The sequence below is a fragment of the Sardina pilchardus genome, chromosome 15 (genome assembly GCF_963854185.1).
Source record: "Sardina pilchardus chromosome 15, fSarPil1.1, whole genome shotgun sequence".
Classification (NCBI taxonomy): Eukaryota; Metazoa; Chordata; class Actinopteri; order Clupeiformes; family Clupeidae; genus Sardina; species Sardina pilchardus.
The window spans coordinates 25101078-25124042 of record NC_085008.1 but is presented as its reverse complement, the minus strand read 5'-3'; the positions used below and the strand labels follow the sequence as shown (position 1 = coordinate 25124042).

Below are 22965 nucleotides of genomic sequence, written 5' to 3'. Positions count from 1 at the left end.
TATCCTTTACCAACACAACTCTCACTTGTGCCATATTGCTTAATTATATATATCTGAGATTGAAAATGGGCTGTAAAAACCCAAAGACCTCTCCCATAAGACACATTCTCACAAAAGCCATTCTAACCCCCACTCATGCACTACCTCACTCAGTGAACTTGTGAACTTGCATACACAAGTTCACTCACACATTCTCGTCCATACCTATTCATTACACTCATTCTCCCACCTCATTCGATCTTTGTAGGCCCTTTACTCAGCCACTGCTGTTGGCAGACAGACACACTGTGTCCGAGCACAAACCCTTACCCTTATTTATAAGTGTGACTTCTACAATACATCAAAACAATCATAACAATATTATGTACATGATTTTATAGAAGAGATGCATCATTAGATGTAGAATTAGTTTAAAAAGGCAAAATTTATTGTTGTCACCACACAACATTTCACCATCAAATGTACAGCATAACAAATATATCCTCTTCTTTAGAAATCTCTTCGATTGTGCTGTCACACAGCTGTGAAATTTCAGACACAATAGGCTTGTTTGTGAGCTCTGTGTGGCCAATAGGTATTACTAAACATGTCTTGTTTGGTTATTTTAATACCTTATTTGTCCATGACAATAACTACTCCAGGTCTTCTCAAATGTACAACCCCATTTCCAAAAAAAGTTGGGACCTTGTGTGAAATATTCGTTCTATGCTCAAACATAGAGTGTTTACATGCACAGTAAAAAAAAAAAAACAATTACTGGCAGATTAGCAATGATCAGGTAACTGGAATAATCTATCCTTTGGTGTTCATATACACTTAAAAAATTCGATAAGCAAAACATTCCGGTCGCGTGTTAACATTCATCTTGCCGCACATATATATACGATATGAAACAAACCTGTTTAAAGTACAGTGGGTATAGTAAGTATTCACACCCATGCTAAAGTTGACTAAAAAGAGGAATATAAAATCGGCTTTTGAGAATTGATTGTAATGCCTTAATTCAAAAAATGAGTAAAACTCAAACCGCTAAGGACACTAATTTTCTTTGCGATTGAAGAATGTATCGTAAATAGATAAATGTTCTTCCTTAAATACAGGTTGCATAAGTATTCAACCCCTATGTTAAATTCCCATAGGAGCAGGAAGATTTTTTATATGTTTTTATTTTTAAAGGCCAGCTATTTCATGGATCCAGGATATTATGCATCCTGATAAAGTTCCCTTGGCCTTTGGAATTAAAATAGCCCCACATCATCACATACCCTTCACCATAGATAGAGATTGGCATGGTGCTTTTTCCAGTTAGCCTATTAGCCTGTTTGATTTGCATTGAGCTCAATGAGCATCAAACAGGCTAATTGGCTAACTGTAAAAAGCACCATGCCAATCTCTAGCTATGGTGAAGGGTATGTGATGATGTGGGGCTATTTTAATTCCAAAGGCCAAGGGAACTTTATCAGGATGCATAATATCCTGGATCCATGAAATAGCTGGCCTTTAAAAATAAAAACATATTAAAAATCCTCCTGCTCCTATGGGAATTTAACATAGGGGTTGAATACTTATGCAACCTGTATTTAAGGAAGAACATTTATCTATTTACGATACATTCTTCAATCACAAAGAAAATTAGTGTCCTTAGCGGTTTGATTTTTACTCATTTTTTGAATTAAGGCATTACAATCAATTCTCAAAAGATGATTTTATATTCCTCTTTTTAGTCAACTTTAGCATGGGTGTGAATACTTACTATACCCACTGTATATAATCTAAATAACAAACCTAGGTGTGTTAAACAGATGGACCGATAACGGTAATCAACTGATAATGATCAAATTTTCAAAAAATCTGATAATAATCAGTTTTTTAGTGCACTAAAATATTGAAGCTGACAAATGGTGCTATTTTATGAAAAATATACATTCATTTTAAATGTGATGCCAGCAATGATTATTTATTTATTTTTTTCTACTGTCAGGATTCTTTTTTAACTTCAGTATTACCTAGTTCCCAATAAGGCATCATTAGGATGAATATTCTGCTTTGCTTTATGACTGTGGGGGAAGTCAGGTTAAGCTACAGTACAGTTCTACTGTATGTCCTCGAGAACACCTCCTCTCAGACTCAACTCATTAGAAGTACTTACTGTACTTCCTCACTTGCCTTCCTCCCTAATCTTTAGCATAAATGAGCCTCCTCAAGACAAGCCATGATCTTTTACAAAAGGTGATTTCACTCTGTAGTATTACTGTAACACCGTGTCCTAATTGTAAGCGACTGCGCGACTGTCGTGTTGCGCCGGATAGTTTGTGTCCACATTGTATCCGTTAACATTCTTTAATGAACCTTTGTTACGTCGTGAAGAAGTGAATGTCACGTTGGCACTGACATGAGTGCGGCACACTCTGCTTCTGACATTTGATTACATTACATTCCATAGTTTTCAATACAATTCTGCACACCAGCGTTGCACTTTGCCGCCGTGTGGATTACAATATGAAATCAAATATATGATAGAATATATGATAAGATATATGATATCAATAAAAATCTATTCTTTATCCCATGCTTTCCAGTTAAACATATCTGCGCTGATGTGCGTGCGAAGTGACAGCGCAGTCATGTCGCCGCCTATTTGCCAAGCGCTTTATCTGTTGCTCCTCTTTGGCACCTGGCTCTTGGTCGTTACTGCGAGGTGCCGTTCATTGGGGAGAGCCCAGCTTGAGTGGGATGCCAGGATGGGGCAAGGACACTACTGCGACGCAAGAAACTACCACTGGATATACTGTGGACTGATGGACTGGAGGGACCGCTGATGATTTCCTCACAAAGTAGCATTTCATCACTGTGGGACCCCAGGACGCCACCCCTCTGCAGTGACCCTATGTGTTGCTCAACCAGCACCAGGCCCTGAGCTCCCTGAATATGCCCTCCTTGCTGCAACACCAGGCCCTGTGTCTCCTGAACCTGTCCTCCCTGCTGCAGCACCAAACCTTGAGCGCCCTGAAAGTGCCCGCCCTGTGGCATTAGCAGACTCTCCGCTCGTCCCAAGTTAGCCTGTGCAGAGCCTGAGCCATGGACGATCACCCGCTGTGCCCCCTCAACGTGGCCTTCTTGCTGCAACACCAAATCCTGACCACCCTGAACATACCCACCCTGCTGAAGCACAAAACCTTGACCACCCTGAACATGCTCACCCTGCTGCAACACCAAACCCTGACCACCCTGAACGTGCCCACCCTGCTGCAACACCAAACCCTGACCACCCTGAACATGCCCACCCTGCTGCAACACCAAACCCTGACCACTCTGAACGTGCCCACCCTGCTGCAACACCAAACCCTGACCACCCTGGGCCATCACCAGCCCCTGGGCCCCCTGCACCAGGCCTCCCCCCTGCAGCAGCACCCCCTCTGTGGCCGCCTGGCTCCCGTTGACCAGGATCATTCCCTGACCCAGACCCACTTGGGGCCTCTCAGCCAGCAGCACTGTGCTCTGGACCTGCTGCGGCTCCACCACGTAGTACATGGGCTGCTGCTGCACCAGCACAGTCTGGGTCGGCATGGCAACGGCTTCGCACAATTGCATCCTGGGAAGAGTAGAGGAGCTGCTGATGGTCCTGCATATCTCAGTGTGGACAGGAGGAGGAGGAGGAGAAGGAGGAGGAGATGGAGGAGGAGGAACAGCCTTGGAAACCATCACAGTGCTGACAGACAAAGAACTTTCTCGCTCTGTTATTGCTTGCAGTGACGTCTCGCTTTTTTCCAGAATCAGTTTTGGTGGCTTGCAGATGTGGGCCAGGGTGGAGAACTTTGACCCCAGGTCATCCAGGAACTGAAGGTCATCGTCAGACCCCAGGAGACTGCAGCAGCCCACAGAGCCAGCAGGGGATCCCTGTCCCTCGTAGCCATAATCCAGCAACATGTCCTTCTGTTGATCCTGCTCAGCTATGCATGCTGACTTCTGTAACACACATAGACAGAAAGACACCCTAGTCATGTGTGTTTTACACTATTCAAATAAGAACTCCCAGTTGGAAACATGTGAAATGCTTATAAAAATGTTATTAACTTTCAACTAGCATACGGTATAATGCAAATAAAGTTCATGTTGTGTGTTCGGCACACATCGCACGATTATACAATGCGATGGCAATGTACTCGTCTGTTCTCCTTCTTATCAATATTAAACCATTTTTTTTCAAAATGACAGAATGAATTAGTCCGACCGCAGAGAGATTTATACACATTAACATGGATGTGCTGTGCATCACTAGGTGTGTTCGTACATTGCCACTCCGAGCGCTCCGAGCACACTCTGAAACTTTTTAACCGTTCGTAAATTCGGAGTGTGTATAGAATTATTGTTCGTTATTCAGAGTGTCACACTCTCAGAGCGTCCAGAGCGTACTCTGGGCACTCCAGCTGAAAGGACGGAGTAGCAGAGCGTGACGTCACACCAGTCAGCTACTAACAAGAATAACGCTAGATTGTAATGTTAAAGAGACCCTATGCAACTTTTTCATAGTCATAAAATCGCTTAGAAATCGTTGTTTTGCTTGACTGACCAGTTTTATCAAAAACAGTCACATTTCCTCCTGCCCCTAGTGTCCCTATCCGCTATTACAACCTTGCAACTTTCTGATGAACGATCGTCTGCTGTTTACATCTGGAAGTCAGAGACGAGTAAGGAACAAGAAGAACCACGCTTGCAATTTATATATTTATATATAGCCTATATATGTATAAATATACACGCTAAAGCTGTCGGGGAAGCTCTGCAGAGAAATATGCAAGCATAAAACGAGCGAAAACGAAAAACGAAACCGAAACCGAAACCAGAGATGAAATCACCAATCCTGCATTGTTCCTCTTTAAGGAGAAACTATGCAGGATTGGCGATTTCATCTCCGGTTTCACTTTTGCTTTTCATTTTCGCTTGTTTTATGCTTGCATATTTCTCTGCAGAGCTTCCCCTACAGCTTTAGCGTGTATATTTATATATACAGTAGGCTATATAGGCTATATATAAATTGTAAGCGTGGTTCTTCTCGTTCCTTACGCATCTCAGACTTCCAGATGTAAACAAGGAGCGATCACTCCCTGGACAAACTGCATGGCTGCAATAGCGGATAGGGACACCCTAGGTGTGCTTAGACACTTTGTGTGGTGGTTTGCGAGAGACAAAAAAGCGACTTAGAAAAACGGAACAATCAAGGCACAGGGCCACCAGGACATACAGTATTAGTGCAGCAAGTACTACTTGCATACTATATGTGCAGAAGCACTACCTATATACATACAGTAATGTGCTCATTATGGACTGTGTTACCGGCAACCACCTGGGAATGCAAATCCCATTCTCTGTCTCTCACCTGGGCGAAGTACTCCATCAGAAAACCATTAGGTAGAGCCATAGCTCCATAAATGTCTACCAAGCCTGCCTGCCTGCTCTGCTGCTGGGTGACACTGCGGTACATTGAGTCTCTCTGGTACTGAGTACTGAGTGTGTAAGCCTGGCTCATGGCTGCATGCTCCGTCATGCTCCTCATGTCCATCTCCGCACGTTGTGCCGCCTTAAACTGGCTCATCTGCATCATCTGGCTGTAGGTGCTGCTGGACATCTGAGTGGTTTGTTGCTCCACTGCAGAATTGAGGGCCACAGGTGCTGCTTCTACTGTAGTTACTGGCAGCAGGTGGGTAGGGACTCCCTAAAAGTAAAGAGACAAAGAAAACAAACATACTGTATTTTGCCATCTTGACTTGTGCAGTCATTTCCTGTGTAATGCCTGGCGGTGCCCAGCAGTGAACATTGTCACTTAACAAAGTAGGGTGAGAGGCTATTTGTGCACATGTATTTGTACATTGGTTGTCTTCATGTTATATGTTACAGTAACTTACTCCATTAACCTGCTCTCGTGTTCTCGATAAATGGAATGTTAATGTCAGACAATTGCAGTATCAACTGTGGAGTGAAGTGGTTAGTGGTTAAAAGTCTAGGATATCCTTGCCTCGTTGACACCAGATCCTTATCAATTGAGATTGAGAGTGGGTCTGGCAAAGGCTCACTCACTTACGACTTCCAGCAGGGGTGTAACTAGCAATGAAATTAAACTTAAATTGGTGCCATAGAGTTCCCATCATAAGGAATTGCAAGTCTCCTGAAAATACCATTCCAGATGCCTACGGTACATGCAATTAGAATTCAATCAACATACATCATTCATACAGTGAATATAGGCCTGGTTCAATTTCATGTTCAAGTTTGTCTTTTCAGTCAAAAATAGCTATATTTAATGTTGTTTGTTTGGGAATATTGCTTTATGAGAAGTTAAAGAGTTGTACAGTAAAATGTTATGTTTTTTTATATTTTGTCACGATAATCATATTCTGAAATGTTGATATTGTGACAGGATTAGTTGGGGATGCATAGATGCATTACCTTGTCTTCTCCCTTGCCCTCCGTGTGGTATGGGATCAAGTACTCTTTAGCATCAAAAGGCAAGTCCATGAACCGGTCAGCCATGCCAGTTACAGATCCACACTGGCAGAACAGCAGCAGCAGGGGGACCACTAGACACACACAATAGACACACACAACACCCCAACAGCACACATACAATGGAAACAGAGAGGGAAAATATATTTTAAAAACAGTTTGGATAGTCATCAAGATTTGCCTAACCATCAGGTTTTGAGTGTCAGAGGCTGAGACTTCAAACGGTCAAACCTCAAATGGCACACTGTGCATAGTGAGATCTCTAACTCTGTGTGGATTTGTGTTAAAGGAACACGCCAACATATTGGGAAATAAGCTTATTCGCCATCTCCCCCAGGGACAGATAAGATGATACACGCTTCTGGTCTCTGTGTGCGCAGTAGCTTAGTCTGACACACTCACCATTAGCCTAGCTTAGCATAGCTCACTGGAACTTACATGAGAAATATGAGACACCGTGATAATGTTGTATGTATACTGTAGCCCACACATCCTTGGAACAATATTCTCATTCAGACAAAGCACAAAGCACTGCTACTTGGGATTTGCAGATGTACAGTAACAACAGGGCTTGTATTTATATGATTAGAAACTGACAATCTTATAGGATTCCAATCAGATTTTGGATTTTTTCCTTTTGGACAGTCCTATAGGATTCCTAAATCCCGAAGGATTGTTGCTATTGGAATCCTATAGGACTTTTTGATAAAAGATGTATCCCATCTCCCTCATGTTTCCCAGATTCCCTGAAATGGTTTCTGATGAAGTATCTTGCTCCGTCTGCCTTAACATTCTTTGTATTGACTCACCCAATAAGACGGCCAGTCCTGCCAACAGAAGGCCAATAGCTGGTGCTCCAAAACTGACAGAGTTGGAGGATGAGCCAAAATATCCTCTGAGACTGCAGCCATACCCATCTGTGCAAGTGCAGACCTCCAGCTCCAGTGCCTGCTTGTCTGGACAGGACAAACCCTGAGCATCAGTTATCTCCATCGTGATCGTGTAGACTCCTGGCCATAAGGGCTCCATCGGATGCAGAGCCACTGCGGTGCCTGCCAAATGCCATGGAACACACAGACATGTCAACAGGTTGGCCATAGACCTCTGAAGTTCGCCTACTAAAAGGAGCCAAAGCTACCATCTTTGCCCATATTAGGAGATCCCGGAGTTAATTGAAGCTAACTGCCTATGGCAAGTTGCATGGTAAGTTAGCTCTGGGGTAGCAAAGATCAAAGTGTGCCTTCTTCACCTACCGAAGATCACAGTATCCACTAGACGGCAGTAGACAAAACTGTGTAGTGAAAAACGTCTGCATTTCCAATGTCATCATCCCCGCGAGAGTTTAACAGGTGTGATAATTGAAAATCCCCATGTCATTTTCCCATAGAAAAAATCTCAAGATACCGGATCTCCTTATTTGGGCAAAGATGGTGGCTTTTTTGTAGGCGAACTTCAGAGGTCTATTTTATTACAGCTTAAACATCTCAAAGAAAGCAAGTTTATAAGTCAGTTCAAACTTATTTATTTATTTGATGTCTACAGCACCAGTAAAATTTGAAATCATCTTACTGTAGATCAAGCACTTAGACAATGATGGTAGTAGGCAAGAAACTTTTAGCAGAAATCTGCGCATTAAAGGTACAGTCAGCATTTTGTTGCGATTTTAATTCCCATCGTTTTTTTTTCCGGCACATTCAGCAACACAACCTCACAACCACCAGCTGCCCATTCCGTGAGTACACACTGTGATCCTATCTTTGTAGGCCTCCCAGGGTCCCGAAACTGTAGACAGACGGCCTGTCCCCCCCCCCAAGAAAAAACTAAACGAGTTTCTCTGGGAATAATGAAGGTAGGGTTGAGCTATGGGATGTTTCATTTGGTCCTTGATTCAGATATAATGTACGTTGATTTGGACAAAAGTGTCTGCTAATAAATTTAGATTAATAAACACAAACAAACACGACTTCTTGCAAAATGCACCTGATGCCCAGCCACGCAAAAAATATTTATACCTGTATTTAAAGGGAAAAAATGATAGGTCCATATGTGTTCGTGTTATGTTGTGAATGTGAAAATGAACTGCTACCTCCTCTGCCAGCTCTAGCCACTGACAAGAAAAAAAGCAAGAAATCAGGCCAATTACAAAAGCTGGTCAGTCTGACATGTAATTACTATTACCATAGACGGCTGAAAAAGGAAAAAAAAGGGTATTTAAGGATCTTTGCTATTACTGTTCATGAGCTCACCTAGTTGAGACCATACCCAGATAGCAAAACTACACTGGGACGGAACTGGGCCACATCTACCACAACATTCGGCACGGATCTGCATAATGGACCTGATCCGGCGTCCAAACGCACATCGGTCCAAAATTGTTTTGAATCCGTTTGACAGATCTGCGGCAGATATGAACTTGCACTCGTCCTGGTCCGTCCCAGATAGCAAAACACACCTACCACGACATCCGGCACGGATCTGAATAGTGGACCTGATCCGGCGTCCAAACGCACATCGGTCCAAAATTGTTTTGGATCCGTTTTACTGATCTGGTGCTAATAAGGGCTAAGATTGCTCCCAACAAACAAGATAACGTCCCGGCGATGATTCAGAGCATTTTAAAGAACGTATTTCTCACCGCGACGTAAAATGAGGAAGTCTAACCTCGACTTTCACCCAATTTCTTTTTATGCTGTTCAACTTTCCCCCTCAAGTAGTTCTGTCACGGATTACATGGCGTTCGGAGATTATTCATGGGAGTGAAACACCTGTCATTATTGTTAAGCAGACATCGACCTACAACAATGGTTAGCATTTACGTGCATTATTTGAATATCGTATGTGATGCTAATATGTCTTACCTGTGATTGCGGCTTGTAGAATGATGATCACGTCCAGGTGAATAATTAATATTTTAGTTAGCTGGATATTTATACCCTGTTAGGTCTGATACTTTCACGACTACGGTGTAATTCCCCCCTAATAAATTACTAAGTCAATGGTCATATCTAGTAATGTTATTGTTCAAAACATCAGTGGAGTAGGTTAGCCTATAAGCTAAGTCCCAAACACATTGTTTCAAAATTCAAAACTAATATTTGCAATGCATGCTGGGAAGCAAACCTCAACAAAGTAGGCCTACACAAAATATAATTAAAGTTATCAGAGAATGTTTAGGTTATATTTCATATCTAAACCATGAGGTTTATAAAGACATACAATTGTGATAAGCATTGTCCTTAATTCTTCTGCAAAGTTTTTTATAGTGGTGACCAGTTGGGGATGTTGTGAATGTCTGCCTAAAGTCATATGTAATATGGGACCTGTATTGCAGATCCGTACCACACACAAGAAGCGCACCCGTACCACACATAGAGGCGGAACCGCATTGCAGATCCGTACCACACAATAAGCGGACCCGTACCACACACAAGAAAAGTAGGCTACCACACACAAAAAAAGTATATATTCTATTCTAAGAGGCCGTACCACACACACAAAAAGTATTCTATTCTAAGAGGCGGAACCGTATTGCAGATCCGTACCACACACAATAAGCGGACCCATACCACACATAAGAGGCGGAACCGTATTGCAGATCCGTACTACACACAATAAGCGAACCCGTACAGGTCCGCTTCTTGTGTGTGGTACGGATCTGCCATAGGCTACGGGTCCGCTTATTGTGTGTGGTAGGCCTACGGATTTGCAATACGGGTCCGCTTATTGTGTGTGGTACGGGTCTGCTTCTTGTGTGTGGTACGGATCTGCAATAGGGCTCGGGCACACGCCTTGCATTCTAGGATAGCCACCATGTTGGTAGCGTACCGAACGTAATATCCATTCATGTAGATGCAGAAGACAAGAAGCAGAAATATAGTATTAGCGATTCTTTTCCTCTTGCGATCGTGGGTTGCGCTGTTACACCCCACTACACAGCACCAAGAAGGCAACAACTAAGTAACAGGAACACACTAGGTGGGAGTAAATCCATAGTAATCCATAGTAAACTAAGGAGTGAGGCAATATGGCTGTAGCGACACCGAGCCCTATTCATGGGTTTCATCAGGTCCCTTTCCACAGGTGTATACAATCAAGCACCTTAATTATCAATGAGGACTGCATGGTGCTTGATACACCTGTGCAAAGGGACCTGATGAAACCCATGAATACGGGTCCGCTTCATGTGTGTAGTACGGATCAGCAATACGGGTCCGCTTATTGAGTGTGCTACGGGTCCACTTATTCTGTGTTGTACGGATCTTCAATACGGGTCCGCTTATTGTGTGTGGTACGGGTCTGCTTATTGTGTGTGGTACGGATCTGCAATACGGGTCTACTTATTGGGTGTGGTAGGGGTCCGCTTATTCTGTGTTCTACGGATCTTTGATAGGGGTCCGCTTATTGGGTGTGATAGGGGTCCGCTTATTCTGTGTTGTACGGATCTGCAACACGAGTCCGCTTATTGGGTGTGGGCTACATCTGGCCCACAGTCAGATACCGTAGGTCCGCTACATACGGATCTAAAGGCTTTCATGCGGATCCGGCCCAAAGGAAATTGCTATCTGGGTACCTACAGATCCGGCTAGCTCAGAGACAGTTTTTGTATAGCCTACAAGGATAGCTGAACATCAACGGGCTTGTGCGCTATGCACATACAATATAGAACTTCAACAATGTTGCCCAAGAATTGATTTCATTTTTTTTTTTTAACTCAAGGAAGTACTATGTTAGACAGGTTTAATGCACTCACTAGCCATTTGTACAATTCTAGCACTCTCTAGCCAAGCTAAGTTCATGCCATGAAGCTAAAATGAGTTGATAACAGCTGTCGCCAAGCTGTCATGCTATGGACAAAGCCAGCTAGCTGTTACCCAACCAAGCATCAAGAGTCAAGCATCTTCGCTTGTTGAGTATTATTGAGAACTGGTGTAAAACAAGTCTTCCTGCAGGTTTACTATACCATACCTAGAGTCCATGGAAGAACTTCAGTCATTACCGCAAAGTCATGAAATACAGTATGTGTGGCAGGGCACCTTTAAGGGGGAGCCATTAGAAGAAATGCTATCAAAAAAGACCTCAAAGTGTGGGCTTGGTCACATGGCTTAGGGTTCTCTCTTGTCTTGATACTTGACGTCAACAAACTAGTGCTTCAACATTAGAAGTTAAGGCTTATTTGCACTTTGTCCCACCCCTGGTAGCCTCTAAAACCTCTGCATGACCAGCTATTCCTCATGACATAATTTGCAGAAAAGTGCCATCACAGATATGCTTTGTTAATATATGCTTATTAATAATTTCTTTAGAATAAATGCCTCTCACCATTGAGATTCTCTATCTCCCATGGTCCTGTGGTCTCCTCTGAAATGATAGAGAAGTGGAGCGGTTCTCCGTTGGGACTGAAATCTTCATCGATGGCAGACATGTACACAACTTTAGAATCTGTGCAGACGTTCTGGTATGTGCTAGTCAGTTCTGGGCAGTGGTCATTAGAATCCTGTACGTTAATGGCAATGGTTCCAGTTGCAGTCCTTCCTGATCCATCTGTGTGAAACATTAAGAGTTAATCATGAAATCAGTTGGCAAACCCAACTGGAATTAAACTGCCATAACCACACTTTATGTCTGTCAGACAGTGAAGAAATAAATTCAGCTATCCAACAGGTGGTAACACGGTGACTACTCTCTGTAGAGTGTGTGTAGTCGTAGCATAGTGGCTAAGGAGCTGGGCAAGCATACAATAGACAAAAAAAGGCGCAAGGCGCTTAACCCTGAATTTCGCTGGGGAGAACAGCCCTCGAAGTATAATTGACATAAGTTGCTTTGGATAGAAGCGCCTACTAAATGAATGAATGTAATTGTAAATAAATTAACTGATAGAGCATGAGTGAGGCTTCTGAGGTCTCATAGTCACCTTGGACTAGACAGAGGACCTCAGCATAATATGTGCCATTCTTTAGGAATGGAGATTCTCGGTCTGGTATCTTGTTCAGTCTGATCTCTGCGGTGTCTTCATCAACAATCAACCAGTTGTCGGGGTCGAATCCTTTAGCATACCTGCACATTTAGGCAATTGACACAGAAAAAGAACACAGTACAATTAAGAAAAAATGTCAATTGCTTAATGACTCTTTAAAGGGACACTTCACCGATTAGCATTAAGCTTTGTATCTTTAGAAAACCAGTCATGTTTTTGAATGGCCGTGCATTATTCCCTCAGTTTGCCTTGAGATGGTAGATATACATATATATAGATATACGGCCATTCAAAAACATGACTGGTTGTCTAAAGATACAAAGCTTAATGCTAATCGGTGAAGTGTCCCTTTAAGGATTCAGCTGTTTAATGACTCAATTGTTTCATGAATGTGTATAATTGCATGCTTGACTATAGTAAAATGTCATTATGGGGGATGTCATAATGCCTGATCATGCTTCTTTGATACTGAAGTATTGTGACACTTACTTGACATTATCTAGGTCTTCTCCAGTATCACCATCCACAGCTGGGTACACAGCTATGACTGAGTGAAGTTCAATCTCCTCTGGGTTTTCGGACAGTGGCACATCTTTTGACTCCGGGTTGAAAGTAGGTCCATCAGGAATGTTTTTGACCGCAATTGAAATAGGATAACTTTTACCAGGTGGCTTTTTCCCTGGTTTGGATGGCTTGGGCCCTGGTTCGGATGGATTAGGCCCTGGTTTCCCTCCAGGTTTAGTACCAGGCTGAACAGGTTTACCATCAGGAGAGACATCAACATTTGGATTGCCACCTCCACCACCACCACCACCTCCACCACCACCACCACCACCACCACCACCACCACCATCACCATCACCATCACCACCACCACCACCACCTCCACCTCCACCTCCCCCTCCACCATCACCTCCACCACCACCTCCTGCCCCTCCACCACCTCCCCCTCCACCACCACCTCCACCACCTCCACCACCACCTCCACCACCTCCGCCAACATCAATGGCAATGGGAACTGCAGAACCAGGGCCAGGTTCTGCTTCCAAGTCCTGATCTGGCCACTGAAATCCTAATCCAAGAGCCAAGGCTGTGCCATTGATGAATGGAGCGACATTCTCAAGCTCCAACCCAAGGTTCAGCTTTTTGATCTTCTCGTAGTCCACAGGCTTAACAGTAAGTTAAAGGAGAAATATTGAGATGGTGGGAATAAGGTAGGAAGGATATGATCATTATAAACATGTACTGAAGCCTACTGAAACAGATATGGAGAGAACCACTGTAAACCTACCTTAACCAGCTTCAGGATACCTTCATTGGTCTTGGGATCTGTGTGGATTGTGAAGAGGCCTTCTTCATTTCCAGAAACAATATTGAAAACGGCCAGCCAGTTATCACTGTCCTTCAAATCCACATCATGAGCTTTGATCTTCATCACCACCACATCCACAGCTCCTTCGTCCACACTGCCAGCGTACTGGAGAAAGGGGCGGTATTGCTTGTCTTAAAACATTTGTCCACGGAGTATGACAGCAGCTACAGTATCTATGCCTGAACACCTGTGGGACACTGCCACAGACTTAAAAAACTAAATAAGACATCAGCAATATAATTCTGTCAGGAATCTCCCACCTGTCTAAGATTTGACTGAAAGGTCATTTGAAATATCATAGCAGTCATAGACTGCAGTTAAAAGTCAATGATTTTGGCAACAGACACAGTCTGCTTGTTGTATACAAACATTATATTTTCTGATACCTCCGCACCCAGTTAAATAGTGTCAGAGATATGCAAGCTCCCCCTTCAGTATCTCTAGACCAAAGAGTCTAATTTTACCACACCTCCTCCTTCTCGAGAGTAGGGACGTTGTCGTTGATATCTTGTACAGTAATCTGCACTGTGCCAGTTGCAGTATTTCCATTTGGAGCCCCATCCAGATCCACTCCTTGGACAGTAAGTTCATAGAAATCGTTGGTCTGTGGAGAGAATGCTGTTAACACAATGTTTCTATCATGTTTTTTTAACTGCACTCTAAACTGTACAAGTTATCTTGACTGAGGACTAGTTCACAAGAGTTATGGGGATTCTGTTGGTGAAGAAAGCTACTTTTCTAACAATTACGTTGGTTGGACAATCAGCATTTTGGGGACAGGGACAGTGTAGAAACTTTGTAGTAGTCTTAATGAGCAACAGTCACTCTGTACACCAAAGCGCCAGGGTGAGCCAGAGATAACTTCAAAGACACATCCTGCAGTTTGTGAAAACCCTTGGCCAGGGCCGAGCCAGCCTCACCTCCCGATCCAGAGTTGGCTCTTTCACAGACACCTGTCCTGTGTCCCTGTCGATGGAGAACAGCATTCCAGAACCTGCAGGCTCTTGCTTGAGGATGCTGTAGGCAATCTTTGCATTAACTGTCCCTTTCCGGTCTTCGTCGTGGGCGGTCACGTTCATTATGATGGCCCCTGGTGAAACACAATTGAGTCAAATAAGAGAACACATCTCAAAACAGAAACTGCTGGCACACATTATTGTTAGAAGAGGAACATTCTGTCAAGTGGAACAGAATGAATTTGACAACAAACATGGTAGCCTACATTTTTACATAAACTGTAAACATGAAAAGGTTTAATAAAATTAGAATTTTCCCTGAAAAGATTCCAATATTGATTCAAAATAACAACTGAATGTTAAGAAATTACTATTTTAATGGGATGTCATATATGCAGTTATCCCTTGTTTTGTCCAATTAGCCACGAAAGCTAGCAAGAGCGCCATATTCAGAATAATGCAGTGTTCCAGAATGCAGTGTTCAGATTCTACATGACATCTTTGAGACACTCAAGACTCTATAGTTGTTTCCATACCGACTGTGCTGCATTCTCTGACAGTGCCACTCTGGATTTCGAACTTTGGAGGGTTATCATTTTTATCAATGACAACGATAGTGAGATCAATGGCTTCCTCTGCCTCTGAACCATCAACGAACATGGCAATTCCAGTCAGCTGAGGAAACAAAGAAAGGCTTTTTTTTTAATTTTTGTTGATGATTGTTGGTACCTGATGTTCCTCCTTTATATGTTAAACTCACACAAAAAATGAACAGAGAACCTTTGTAGCCTAATCTAAGTTGGAAGGGTTGACACACATTTACACCGTCCCTCTTCACCATCTCACTCACATTACTCCAATTTGTGCCTCAAGGGGGCAGTCAAGTACTAAAATGTGAATGAAAATGGGTGGGGACCTGTAACCACATGCAGAGTATTGCTATGTGGAGTAGCAAGCTCATGTGAAGGTGCAGCTGCAAGGACATGTTTTATGGGCTACCACTTAGGTGAAACGCAGATTCTGTGGCTTACACCAGCACTTTAGGCTATTACAGAGTTGTTTTCGAGACTTGGAGAGGGACTCACATTATACTGATGGATTTCCTCTCTGTCCAAAATGCCGGTGACTTTCACAAAGCCAGTGTCTGAGTCAATGATGAAGCGATTGACAGGAGGCTCATCTGCCCCTGCTCCAGCCAATCTGTATTTCACTCTTTTCTCCTCGTCAAGGTCTGAGCGAATCTAATTCATCAAACAAAAACAACAGTATGAATTTAAGCATGCAAGCCTTATTATTCCTAATCAGTTACACGTTTGTCAATTTACTTATTTATTTAAGGTTTTATACATGGGCAGTGCAGATTAATGCACATAAAAATGTAAATGCGTCAGAATTAGTCAAAATGGCTGTTTTGCAGCTGTTGTCCATTGGACAGTGTGAAGGTCAACTTATCATATCTCTTTAGCTGTAAGTCCAATGTGTGTTTGTGTGTGTGTGTGTGTGTGTTTGTGTGTTTAAATAATCAAATTTAATGAAATAATTTAATGTCAAGAACCTTTCAGCAGTTTTGAGGTCAGCATATTTGAGTGATAACGCACAGAGCTATGGAGAGCCCACAAGTTTCATCTCTTCAAATGTATCATCTGAATTCTTTTTGCATTCACAGTCACCATACAAACCTGTTGAACCTGTATTTCACATTTGCATATAAGCCCAAGTACAACATAAGTTCATTGACCTGGGACCTGCTGAAAGATATTATTATCACCAATGCTTCCCAGAAGTGTTCAGACTGTTTGGTGATACAAGTGCAAGGACTCAGGTGATGAGTATGTCACACAAAACAAACCTTGGCAATGTACTCTCGATTGGTGTAGTCAACATTCTCCTCCAGTTTTGAGGGTGGTATGATCCATTCTCGCTTGCGCCGTCTGTGGCCGTTTGCTTCCACTGACGTCATACAGACCTTTAAGAATGTTACTGTAGGTTAGTTCAGGTTTCAGGGTTCCCAAGCCTTCTTAAACATGAAATTCAAGAACTTTTCAAAGAACTTTCAAAGCCTAATGTCCTCAAACTCAAGGAACCAACACAGCATAGTTTGGGACATATCAAGGTTAATTCCTATATTACTGTTAAAATACAGGTTATTGTTTCTAATGAGAAGCTTTACAGAAGCTCACAATCAAACAAAAAAGGCAAAGAGAGAGCTGCTTGAAGGTGTGAACACGTTACAACATATCTTAACAGTATAGATATATACTATGTATATACATACACACATACACACACACACACACACACACACACACACACATACACACACACACACACACACACACACACACACACACACACACACACACACACACACACACACACACATATATATATATATATATACACACACATACACATACATACATACACACATTTATCACATCCGTGAATTAGTGAACACACAGACCACACAGTAAGGTGAAGCATACACCAACCCGGAGCTCTGAGCTTCCTTGCTCAAGGGCACTTCAACCATGGATGTGGGTATGAGAGAGCAGTGCTCAACTACTTCCTCCACCCACATTTTTCCTACTGGTTGGGGATCAAACAAGCCCTAACCGGTAGGCCATGGCTTTTGGTCACAAATGTAAAGAACCATTTACCAGATTCAGACTCAGCAGTCTACCTACCTTTACTAAGCTTTACAAGGCAAGTGACAGCGCACTCAGGTCAGCTGGTATGCACAGTGCTCTATTCTGCACCCTGGAACACCCAAACCCCCTCAGGTACTACTAATTAAAATTTGTGACTTAACCATCATGCTGAAGACACAAGATTCACCTCCGCTGATGTGATGCCATTTAGCGTCATTCTGGTAACTCCTAAGAGACATTGCTCTTACTCTGCCTATTGAAAACCACTTCCATACATTTACATTTGGATTTATTCATTTTGAGAGTGAATGAGTCCCCCCCCCCCCCAAAATGATGATATGTATGATATTACGGGACCCATTGTTCCCGCACAACTCGGGGTGAAGTGCTTTGAGCAAGAGCACAACAGTGGAAGCTGGGAATTTAAACAATAATCATGCTTGTATGTGACTTTATAACTTCTTCTTCCATTAAAATAAGCCCAATAAGCATTGAAACACTTTCCTCATTTCAATATCAAAATTCAACAATCATTTTTTAAACAAATCTATTACCTCTAACCCCCTTCAGTCTAGTTTCCAAGGTCAACGTAGTAAGCAGGTCAATGCCCCCAGCATGTAAGTAAATGTCTGGCCACATTCTTTGATGATAACAGTATCTTGTTGTGGGCAGAGGCACATTGGTGTGCTGTGAGTTCATTGGGAAAATATAGCAGTCAATCCGAATGACCGTATACTGTATATGGGTGTTCATTCGGAATAGGAACAGACTGCACCACCTCTTCCATTCCGGATCAGGAATTTTCATTCCGATTGAGGTGTTATTCCATTCCTAATCGGAATAGAAGTGCCCATGTACTGTAAATGGAGCTAACGAAGTGAGGTGTGCCATGGAATTTTGAAGAATCCAATGTGTTTTTTTCATAGGCTCAAGAAGGAGGCTAGAGAGTTGTTTTTAAATGCATCAGACACAGTCTCTAAATTGAAAATGGTTTTAAAGTAGTCGCCGATATTCTTTAAATCTGTAGTATGCTCAAATGTATTCTATGATGCAAAGCTGAGATCATCCGTCTTGCAACTTCTTCTAAGCAAGTCCACCATAATTGTTTACTACATGCAGTTGTATATTCCTAGTTCTTCAAACTGCCTGCCTGCTGGGGCATCAAAACACCATGTACATGTACATCTCTGTGCAATCATATCAGGATTCTCTAAACTTTGGCAGCTACAGAATAAAACCACCTTTCCCAATATGTGAACTAGAAAAGCACTCAGAGAACGCAGACCTCCACCAAACGGTGATCCAGATCACTCCCAAAAGTCGTTTCTTCCTTGGGTCATATCAGACCTTTCCTGAAAATTTCATTGAAATCCATCCATAACTTTTTGAGATATCTTGCGAACAGACAAACAAACAAACGGACAAACAAACAAACCCCGATGAAAACATGACTTCCTTGGTGGCGGTAATAATGTCATAAATTGCCTTTCTTGCTTGTGTGCTCAGCTCACAAACTCATATATGGTACAAATATGGGTATATGATAATGAACACCAACTATTGTAGGTCATAATTATGCGTGTGACATTCATCATAATCAGTAAACACATCGGTATGACTTGGCATTTTGGTTTGACCTTTGATGTGCGTAATAATCAAGGCAACTTGCAAACTACTGGCACTACTACTGCTTGCTGTCTATGGGGACTATTTTCAGATGCTGCATACGATATCACTGCGCCTATGGTACGTTTGCAAGTTGCCTTGATTATTACGCCAGATGAGAGTGTAGTTCCATGTCAAATCAGCCTAGAAAAACGGCAGGTTTCATTTTCAGTTGGTCTTATTGCACTTTCTAACTTGAGAGGAGACACGTTTTAAATGGGAAAATTGCCAGAAATCTTAGTCACTTTTAAACATGAAGCTAGCAGGCGAGAAGCTAATGGTCTAATCCGATTCAATGATCTATGCTAGGCTGAAGCTAAAAAGTTGTATCGCCAGACTCACAGAAGGGCTGGATGAACGGGAACAAGGTAAATATCGATTGTTTTGCTCGAGGGGAGGTGGAAAATGAGCGTATTTCCAAAAATGGCGGAATATCCCTTTAAGCTGCTGGGACCTTGAATTTCCCCTTGGGGATCAATAAAGTATCTACCGCTCACAAAAAGTAAGGAAACTTGATTTTGGCCCATTATATCTCCCCTTTAGTAATACCAACCAGTAAAGTGTTTCATATCATTTTTATCGTTGATTTGTCACCTTTACAATGAGGTATAGCTTGTAAGCATAGGGCAATCATGGAATGAGCAATACAGCCAAATGTCTGAGTAGTGCCAACCAAAAATGTGCCAAAATGGCCAGTAATAGGGTTCTGCTGCCAGACATCTCGTTTTGGGCTTCAAGTGCTACCAGGTGAGTTTAGATACCGGGATGAGATGCTGGAGCCAGTGGTAATTCCATATCTCCAGAATATGGGACCAAATGCCATCCTCCAGAATTTGGGAGTGGAGAGGATAGAATGGCCTGCCGAGTCCAGACCTCAACCCAATTGAATACTTGTGGGATCAGCTTGGGCGTGCTGTGCGTGCCAGAGTCACCAACAGAACCAGGTTGGCTGACTTAACAGATCCTTATCGAGGAATGCAATCCCACCGTTGGTGACAAGCATGAGAAGAAGGTGCCAAGCTGTTGTGGCTCCATAATGGATCCTCTACACGCTACTGAGGACCCTGACACTGAGTATAAAATGAACGAATGTATGCCTAACATGTTTTGTTTTCCTCATTTCTGTGGGAGAGGGCAATCATCAATGCTTGAAGTAACAAAGGTGAATTCCAACAGCATTTTTCATTGGCACTACTTACACGTTTGCTTGTGTTGCTCATTCCATGGGAGCCCAATGCTTACAAGCTGTACCTCATTGTAAAGGTGACTAATAAACGATGAAACTGACATAAAACACTTTAGTGATTGGTATTATTAAAGTGGAGATATAATGGGTCAAAGTTAAGCTTCCTTACTTTTTGTGAGCGGTTTATCTATCTATTCTAAGCGCTTTGAGTATCTTGAAAAGCTGTAGTGTTTCTCCATCTGTGGGCACTTTTATGTCCTTGTGGTTGTTCCTCCTAATTAATATCTAATCACGCCTATACATTCTCTTTTATGCACTTAGATGGGCTTTTAGCATTTTATTTGCCCGTTTTGATATGTTCCCCAACCCTGAATTTTAATCTTTAACTGTTAAAATATACTAAAATATATGAAGTCTACATGATTTTGTGCCACATTTTGTTGCCAGAAGGAGTTGAATAAACACATACCATTTAAATTTCTAATGCAATAAATGTATACTACTTTTTAAAGGAAAACATCAGTGTTCTGAAGTTTTCTGTAATCTCCAACACAACTATCTAGTTCCAGTAAAATATTTTTTTTAACTAAAAAGGTGTATTACCAAATATGTGATCAGAAACTGAAGAAAAATAATTGTAACCACCGCTGGAGAATAAAGTATTTCTATTCGACATAATTTTCACCACAGCAAAATTGTACAATTTTGTCAAAATTGGCAAAATATTTTTTAAAAAGCATAGTTTTGTGTATTTGTGTCTTTTTGTCCAAAAGTCACTGGGTATAGCAATGGAATGTGCTTGTATATGGCTGAAAAATGAGAGATATATAGAGCAAGATTATATTATTATATTAAAAACACAATTTCACCTTTAGACGCTTTAGAAAACTGCTAAAACATAAAAAATATTCCGTGTCAATTGTGCCCACTATCATACTTTGTTTCAAGACAAATGAATGAGTCTATCAATGATTTTCAATGTGTGTTTGGAGATGATTCATTTTAAGCCGAAAGGCCAAAGTTGAAGAAACACCCATAAATACAATATGTTGTTGTGTTGCCATAGTGAACTATGTCTGGTTTTATCAGTTAACTTTTTCTTTGATGTTGACATGACATGAGGATGTGTTCCTTTAGTAACTTTAAAGATGCAGTCAGGGATTTCATTCAATAATCATCTCCTCAAGACTGCTACCTGCCCTTTCTGTGAGCACATTGTAAACAAAACCCGGTCTCTGTTGGTAGTCCAGGTTCCGAGAACTGGAAACAAAGTGAAGCCTATCCCACAAACAAACAAACAAACAAAAAACCCAATGTGGAACAAAAAACCCAGTGTGGAATTTACTGTGGAATTTACTGCCTCTCTGGTGTGTTTCATTCAGTCTTTGGTGAAAATGTAATGTGTGTGTGTGTGTGTGTGTGTGTGTGTGTGTGTGTGTGTGTGTGTGTGTATGCATGTGTGCGTGTGTGTTTATATTACTCACCACAGATATAGCCAGTAGTAGCAGGCCACAAACGCTCAAACTTCTCATCCTCACTAGGGCTTCGCTACTGTAGGTCTCCTGTTGCACACACACAAACACACTCTTGACTACCCCAGTCTCTTCTTCTCCTTAACTACTTGAGACCTTGTCAAGTGTGGCTCTCAATTCCCTGTGATGCTCCTCCTACTTACCTTCTTGCCCTTTCTCTACACCTAAGCATGCAACTACACCCCTCCCCTCCCCCTTTAATGTGCATGCTTCTACACCCCTCTCCTCTGTGTTTATGATGGCCAGGTTGCAACACATTCACATATCTTTCAGATGTGCATTTACACAGTTGACAGCTTAATTACACATATAAAGTACATCCATGCACACACTCACACATATACACTTATACACACACACCACATAAACACACACCCATCCCCACACACACCGCTTATTGTTACCTGCGGCCTTTCAGTGTCTGTTTCCCTGTCTACATCACTCCCATTCCATTTTTTCAGAAATATGTATGAACTAGAAAACAGGTTCCAATGGCTGCATATATGCCAGGCAAACCTGTATAAAGGGACCAGCCAGTTGAGAGACACTGTGCTGACTGAGAGTGTGGTGAGTCCACGGTGTCCTCGTCAGCTTGGCCTGCTCAGCTCCACCTCTAACTGTTTAACTGTTAGGACACCTGGTGTTCAGGGTGTCTTCTGTAAAAAGCACCTTGATGCAATGTGGGTTAAAGAGCCAAGCTTGAAACTTGACACTTTGAAACTTGACCTTTTGGGTTAGAGAGCGGGGCTTGAAACTTGAAACGTGGGTTAATAGCGAGCAGGGCGTAGGGTTGTTGGTGGCAGCAACAGACCTGAAGGGCTTGTGTTTTGGTTTTGTTATTTATTTTCTTTCTTTTTTTCCACCACTACATTCACTCAGTGCATTCCTACAGTACACCACTGACTCTACTGACATACTGTACTCTGTATTTAGGTTTTTGACATTGTTAGAAAACTATTATGTAAAAGGAACACTCCACCATTTTCCACTATACTGTATGGCGGAATGGCACTTGGGAGCACTTCGACCCGGCGCAGTGATGATATTACCGCGTCAAAGTGCTATTCTACTGTATACTAATACATTGGCCGTGTTTCCCAGATTCGTTAAGAAGCTCTTTCTTAGCAC

The 22965-nt window shown here is 42.2% G+C and overlaps 1 protein-coding gene across 1 annotated transcript; it reads right to left on the bottom strand.

Moving 5' to 3' along the window:
* Window positions 1–1727: 1727 nt before the first annotated feature.
* On the bottom strand, window positions 1728–21906 carry LOC134101609 (desmoglein-2.1-like). Its single transcript, XM_062555315.1, has 15 exons — window positions 21790–21906; window positions 16653–16769; window positions 15889–16044; window positions 15340–15478; window positions 14768–14937; window positions 14317–14451; window positions 13767–13952; window positions 13458–13644; window positions 12965–13289; window positions 12413–12555; window positions 11821–12042; window positions 7311–7553; window positions 6445–6575; window positions 5378–5713; window positions 1728–3966 (listed from the first exon to the last, which is right to left on the bottom strand). Exons 1-15 carry the CDS (start codon window positions 21835–21837, stop codon window positions 2689–2691), a joined length of 3816 nt encoding a protein of 1271 aa, XP_062411299.1. The 5' UTR covers window positions 21838–21906; the 3' UTR covers window positions 1728–2688.
* Between the last annotated feature and the right edge of the window lie 1059 nt (window positions 21907–22965).